Below are 7293 nucleotides of genomic sequence, written 5' to 3' on the forward strand. Positions count from 1 at the left end.
GCCAGTCCCATGCTGTCTTGATTACTATAGCTTTGTGATAACGTTTGAAATCAGAGATTATGCTGCCTCTGGCTTTGTTCTTCTTTCCCAAAATTGTTTTGGCTATTCAGGGTCTTCTGTGGTCCTAGACAAATTTTAGGATTTTTTTTTATTTCTATGAAAAATGTTATTGGAATTTTCATAGGGATTGTATTGAATCTATAGATAGCTTGAGTAGTAAAGACATTTTAACAATATTAATTCTTTCAGCCCATGGACACAGAGTATCTTTCCATTTACTTATATCTTCAGTTTCTTCCATCAACATCTTATGTGTATATGTATATGTGTGTGTGTATATATATATTTTTTTTTTAATGGAGGTACTGGGGATTGAACAGGACCTCATGCATGCTAAGCGTGTGCTCTACCACTGAGCGATTACTCTCCCCCCTCAACATCTTATATACAACATTCAATCTTCACAATGAGGTAGATATTGATTAGGAACCCATTTTACAAATGGGAAAACTGAGGCTCACATAGCTTGTAAAAAGTGGAATCATGATTCAAACCTCAGACCTCTGGTTCCAAGTTGTGTTCCTTCCACTAAACCAGGAACTGTGCCAGGCCTGCCCTGCAGTGTATCAATGTGTCCTGCTGGCCAGGATGCAGCCACCACCCCCAGAAGCTAGGGAGATGGCCCACCTGCTTTTTCTGCTTTACAGATGGATGACGAGGATTCCATTCTGCCCCGGAAGCTTCAGGTAGCCCTGGAACACATTCTGGAACAGAGGAATGACCTGGCTAGTGACCAGGATGACAGGCCCCCGGACTGTAAGCGTGGTAAATGCCCAACTACCTCCCAGACTGCGCCTCCCCCTTCCATCATTAGAGTCAGGGAGCAGATGGACTATGGGCATGTCCCACTGGGCACTGGGTTAAGTGGGGAAATGGACAAGAGACATGTACGAGGAGAGAGACTGGGGCTCGACCCTTTTCTCTGGACCTCGTTGTAACAGTGAATTGTGGGGAAAGCTTTTCCCACCTCCCCTGTTCTGGCCCTCAGATATCTGTTTAAAGGCGGAGAAGAAATGACTTGCTCACTGTGGGTAACCTTCTTCATGGATCATTACAGTTTGCCATCCAGGGAGCCAGCAGTTCCCTGTTTTACTGACTGGCTTGTCCCAGAGGCTCTGCCTCAGCCCGCCGCCCTCACCGGTCCTGGTCCTTCCCCACTTTGCTCAGGCCCTGAGTCCAGCCCCTTGAACGAGGTGGTGTCTGAAGCCTTTGTCCGCTTCTTCGTGGAGATCGTGGGCCACTATTCGCTGTTCCTGACGGCGGGCGAGCGCGAGGAGAGGACTCTGCAGCGAGAGGCCTTCCGCAAAGCCGTCTCCTCCAAGAGCCTCCGCCGGTTCCTGGAGGTTTTCATGGAGACCCAGACGTTTCGGGGCTTCATCCAGGAGCGGGAGCTGCGCCGGCAGGATGCCAAAGGTCAGGGACATCTTCCCTGCTGGGGGCTGAGGCAGCCCGAGAGGCCCAGATCCCGGGGGTGATGAGCAGGGAGAAAGGACCCAGGGCACAGACGGGAGCCGGAATTGCGTGTGGCCTCCTCTGGAGAACGTTTATTCTTGCCGCCTCTGAGCTGGTGAAACTGCCCTGACATCCTGCCATCTCCTCAGGCGTCTCTTCCCCTCTGCTCGCCTCTCCCAGAACCACACTCCAGCTTCTGTTGGCAAGTTCTCTTCTGTTCCACTCTCTCCAGCTTGCTGAAACTCTCAGGGACACCCTTTCCTTCCTCTCTCTGTGGTGCCTCTCCTCCTTTTCCTCAGGCCTCCTCTCGTCCTGTCTGCCCTTCTCCCTCCCCCTCCACCGGGCCTGGGGATGGGGTAGAGGAGCAGGACAGGCTGGCCCATGCCCTCCACTCTGTGTGGGGGCTGCGGATGCCCAGCATGCTGGCCTCGGGTGGGTAGGACAGCGGGTGTCCCCCGACCTGGGGAGCCTGTGGGCCATCTCTCCATGAGACCACCCATCCCCCTACCTCACTTTCGCTCCTCAGGGTTCACAGAAGGAGCCCCCTGTCCATGGAAGATCAGTGGGTGATGAAGACAGCGTGCCTAAGGCACTGGCCCTGGAGGAGAGCTGAAAGCACCTCAGAGGTGACTTGCTCGCCCTCCTGAGTTCACAGATGGCAGCCAGGTTCCCAGGAAGCCAAACCACTTGGCCAGGGGCCCTTTTATGGGAGAACGTAGGGGAAAGGAAGACCGCAGGAGCTCCCCAGAGCCAGGACCGTCTGGTTCGCTTTGAAACCACGTGCCTGGCACAGTGTAGATGCTTGGAAGGTGTTTGTGGAATAAAAATAGGATTTCATGTACGAGCTAACTTTAAAGCTTTCCAAAGACAGTTATTGCACAAGCTTGGGCAATTATAAGGGCAATAAAAGCCCTTATAAATCTTATGCTTCAGAGCGTGCTTATAGGAGAAGCTTCGTCTCAGAAACAAGGTTTCTCTTTTCTATGGCAGTAAAGAAATGGATACTTTTAGAAGCACAAAGAGAAGGAACTAATGGTTGGGATTTTTCTTGTCAACAGGTCTGTTTGAGGTCCGAGCCCAAGAGTACCTGGAGACACTTCCCAGTGGAGAACACAGCGGTGTCAACAAGTTCCTGAAGGGACTAGGTGAGACCCAGGGCTCTTGATTCCCATCAGCAGCCTCCAGGCCCTGGGGTGTTGGCCCGTTCTCTGCACTGGAGCCGCGGCCTGATAATGCAGAGCTCGGAGGCCTGCACTGAATGGGCCAAGTCGGCGTTTTACCCTCCTCTTCTAATCTGTCCCCAAAGTATAAACAAAGGACACAAATGCTCCCCTCCCTGCTTTCCTGGGCCCCTGGCTGTCTTGCTGTTCTTTCACTATTTCCTCCCACGCTCTTAAATGTTCTGGGGAATTGGGCTTAGAGGCATGATGAATGGAACCAGAGAAGGGTGTCTGGCAGTAAAGACTAGACCAGCCTCCAAGTGCCCCTGAAAAGTGGAAAAGTAAGAATTATAAGGACTACAGTTGAATCAGCAAAAAGGCCCTCACTGGGAAAGGGAGAGAAGAAAACGGAAAAAGATGAAGGAGAGGGTAGGCCCTAGTGAGGAACAGCTGCGACCGTATCCCCGCAGAGGACCTGCAGGGGGCGTGCTGGAGCCTGACCTGGGCTGACGGCTGCCTGGGGAGGGACCGCCTGCCTCCCCCCCCTCCAGCTCCCTACCCTGGCCCGAGCTGCTGGGAGTTTTCTCCTCACTTGGCGCTCAGGGATGTGTTCCAGTCAGCGCTTCCTGTGTCATCATATCAGAAGCAACGTCTACAGCTCTGACATGCTTCCTTTCAGAACTCCAAGTCTGAGGAAGATGGCTTTTCACTGGGGAGGTGCATGAGGCCTGCAAGGGGCAACCAGGCAGGGCGGATCCTCCCAACTTCTCCTGAGCACCAGGAGGAGGCTCCCGGGGGTGCTGTGGGAGGCCACAGTTGTCCACACCACATCTGAAGTGAAAAGGGCAGGATTTAACTTTGTCTGCTTGGTGAAATGTTCTCATTTTCTTTTTTTAGGCAATAAAATGAAGTTTCTCCACAAGAAATAACCCTCAACCCAGCCTCATGGGAAAACTTCCTCCTAGTGCAACCACATGTTTTAAAAACAGTCCTGGGGGCCTTTCTGAAATGTTGGGTCCCTGGTTGTCCCAGGTCATGGGATAAAGGCCAAGATGGTTTCCAGCCACCCCTGGGCTCTCCCCAGGACCCAGAGCCACCAGAAGGTGCCGCTTCTTCAGAACAGCACTGGAAATGGGACCTGAGGCCAGGCACATTCAAATGGATTGCTGGGGTTGTTGGTTTTCGAGATTTTGATTTTTTAAAAAATCTTAGATATTAAAAAAAAAAGCATTTGGGTTTTCTTTTTATTACACCACGGCTAAGAAAACTCTGTCCTGCCCTATGCCATCTTTGCCTGGCTCATCCTTCCTGGCTTCTCTGCTCTGGAGCCAAGAGGAGAGGAGGAGCGGGGAAGGAGCCACCACCAAGGACTTGGAACCCAGGAGCTCTCCTGCGCAGAACTGGGGACAAGTGTGGGAGTCAAGGGGGCAGCGCTGCGGCCATGCCTCCAGACACTACAGACGCTAGCCATGGGTGTCAGGGCAGGAGTCCTCTGGGAAAAGGACTGGCAGGTATGTGGAGTGGAGATCTGGGCTGAAAGGAAGAACGGGAACAGTAGGATCTGGCTTCCTTGGATGAACTGCGCTTCAAGCTGGCCAGTGGTGCCACCTGGTGGCCGAGGCCATTTGTTGTCCTGCCACTGACTTCCTTTCTTGCCTCACGGGCCTGACTCTTCTAGACTGCCCCCTTCCTCTTAGAAGCCATAGAGCCATCCCCTGCCGGAGCAGCCCATGACTTTTATTAGAGGTACACACAAAAAGAGGGAACCTCCTCGCAAGATCTGCTAATAAAAATTCTTGGAGGTCCTAAAGCTTATGATGCTGCCTCTTTGACCCCATTCTTATTTGTACTTTATGAAATGTCCCGATTTCAGTGTAGGAGCCCAGAGAGGCACACATGACCTAGCACACATGCAGCATAGATGGAGGGACTTTTGTTGTTCATGTGAACAAGAGGGAGCTTCCTCTGACTTGTGTAGCCAGAACGGCGGAACTGGGGTTTCTGGAGAAGGCTGCACTCTGGGCACTGTCCTGCAAGGGCACGGCAGGGAGGCAGGAAGAGAAGACTGGGCAGCACAGGAGAGGTCTCAAAGCAGGCCTCAGGGCCACCCCGAGGCCCACCCGCTGCCTGCCTAGCCCACTGGTGGATTCTCTCTGGATGACACCAGCAACCCTGCAAAGACACACAAAAGGGATGTGCTCTGACCTTGGCGATGGCCCAGGGGCCTGTGCTGCCTGGCAAAGGTCCTTGACCTTTAGGGATTTGTGAGCAAGGGGGTATTCTGAGGAAAATTAAGAACAAGAGGAAAATGAGGAAGAGGCTGACGTCTCATTCTACATTAGGGGTTCTTAACTAGAATCATGGACACCGCCCCCCCCCAGCAAATTGTACCCAAGATTTGGTGTGCCCATTTGTTTTTCAGGGGAGAGAATCCATAGTTTACATCAGATTCTCAAAAGGGTCCAAGGCCTCCAAAATGGTAGGAACCAGACTATGTGTAACAATGAACTTGGGTCGATGTGTGTGGTTGGGGTTGCAGAGAATCTATGAGTGTGGGGGCTTAGGAATTATAACTAACAAGCTCCTCAGATTAGTATTCACTTCATTAATACCAATATTCTCCCCAGAGATGTTCCCTTGTAATATTTTAGAATATACTTTCTTTTCTAACTTATTTCATAGTTATATTGTTTACTCAGCACCTCCAAGTGAATAAATATACATCTTTGTCAGCATTTCTAATGATTGTATAATATTCTATTTTGTAGATATACTAAAAATAATTTTACTAACTCTCATGCATGCAGGATGTTTCCAATTTTTATTATAAGGAGCATTGAGAAAAGCATCTTAGTAAAAGTATCTTAGTACATTTGCCCTATTTGCATTTTCACTTATGCTTGAAGTAAAATACATATACAGAAAAGTGCTCAAATCATTAATAGACAACCTGACAAACCTCCACAAATGACCACATCCGTGTAACCACGTAACCAGCATCCAGGTCAAGAAACAGAACATCATCGGATGCAGCTCACCGTCCCAACGTCCCTCCCATCCTGCTCCGCGTAAGTTTAAACTAAGTCAACTAATCAATTGTCTGCATTTTGCAAAGTGGTAAATTGGGCTGGGGAGGGTCAGAGACAAAAGAAAAAAGCAGAGTTGTGATCCCTGCTCACAGTCTAGGGCAAATTCTGGATGGATAACACTGTTTGGATTTAGAAACAAAGTGTGGTCACAAAGCATAGGTGTGATAGACCAGATCACTGCCACTCCACCTTTGTGTCTTATGCCACACCAACCACCATCTGTCCAAGAGCCAAGTCCTTTAATGCCAATAAAAAGCACACATTTTCCATGAAGAATGTGTATGTGTTTAGAGGCATTTCATTATTGTGTTTAAATTCACGGTCGATCACATGGTCATGAAAAAGAGTTGGAGCAGGATTATTGGGTGGATGTTCTTGCTGTGGAATATCAGAGACAGTTATGGGCAAGGAAGGGGAGTGTGGGAGCAGGTGCAGTTTGTATACCTTGGGAAGAGGCCAGAGACAGCGAATCTGAAAGTGAAGGCAGCCGTCACCACTGCTGAAACGAGGAAGAATGAATTCTTAGAAATTATCACATAAACTCTTCTTACTCAGACCAAGAATAATAACATCTATCATTTTTGAGTATTTCTTCTTGCCCATTACTATGTTGAGTTCATCACGGGTATTATTTGATCACTAGAATGTAAGCCTCATGAGGGCAGGGACTGTGTCCACCAACTTCACTGCTGAATTCCCAGAGCCTAAATTCAGTGCCTGGCAGAGCAGTCTCTCAGGTAATGTTTGCTGACCAAAGAAAAAATTCTAGAGTGGTACTAAAAAAAACAGACCAAAAGTGGTGCTAATACTGTCTCTATCGCAGGCCAGAAGCTCCTTAGAGATGGATGCATACCCACAGAGCCGAAGGAGTGCGTTACCAAGGGGAGTCCACCTGCTGCTGACTGCAACAGCCATTCCTCGCATCTCAGATACTTTGTTTTCAGCACAAGCAGCAAGCTCCTAGGAGACCACATTAACAATCAGCAGGTTGTTTGGTGAGTAGGAAGTTAGAGCAAAGGGTGTGAGAGAGTCTGGGGGGAGCATCTCCCCAGGAGGGGAGGGGAGCCCAACAGCCTCCCCTATCGGCCCTGCGGATTCCTTGATCCTTGGCATTTCCCCTGCCCCCCTACCTCACTCCATTTCCTTTTTTTTTTTTTTTCCATTGGGGGAAATTCATATAACATAGAAGTAACCATTTTAAAGTGAAGCATTGGGGAGGGTATAGCTCAGTGGTAGAGTGCATGCCTAGCATGCACGAGGTCCTGGGTTCAATCCCCAGTACCTCCACTAAAATAAGTAAATAAACCTGATTACCTCTGCCCACTGAAAAGAAAATGATTTAAATTTTTTTAATAATTTTTTTTAAAAAGTGAAACTTTCAGCAGCGTTTAATATATTCACAATGTGCAACCATCAAAAACATTCCCTTCACCCCTAAAGGAAACCCCACACCCGTTAAGAAGTTCTCCTATTCCTTCCTTACCCCCACCCCCACCCCATTTCCTGGCAACCACCAATCTGCTTGCTGTCTC

General features: G+C 49.3%; 1 protein-coding gene across 3 annotated transcripts in view; it reads left to right on the top strand.

Moving 5' to 3' along the window:
• DENND2A (DENN domain containing 2A) overlaps nucleotides 1-7080 on the top strand; it is an 87687-nt gene extending 80607 nt beyond the window's left edge. For 2 of the 3 annotated variants that reach the window (XM_064487297.1, XM_064487298.1), the window contains 4 exons: nucleotides 708-825; nucleotides 1228-1473; nucleotides 2571-2657; nucleotides 3570-6037. In XM_064487297.1, coding sequence (XP_064343367.1) covers nucleotides 708-825; nucleotides 1228-1473; nucleotides 2571-2657; nucleotides 3570-3601 — 483 coding nt within the window. In that variant the 3' untranslated portion in view covers nucleotides 3602-6037. Of the gene's footprint in view, nucleotides 1-707; nucleotides 826-1227; nucleotides 1474-2570; nucleotides 2658-3569 lie in introns of all 3 variants that reach the window. The other variant, XM_010983197.3, reaches the window with a different exon arrangement.
• The last annotated feature ends 213 nt before the right edge of the window (nucleotides 7081-7293 follow it).

Source organism: Camelus dromedarius, chromosome 7, assembly GCF_036321535.1.
Source record: "Camelus dromedarius isolate mCamDro1 chromosome 7, mCamDro1.pat, whole genome shotgun sequence".
NCBI lineage: Eukaryota > Metazoa > Chordata > Mammalia > Artiodactyla > Camelidae > Camelus > Camelus dromedarius.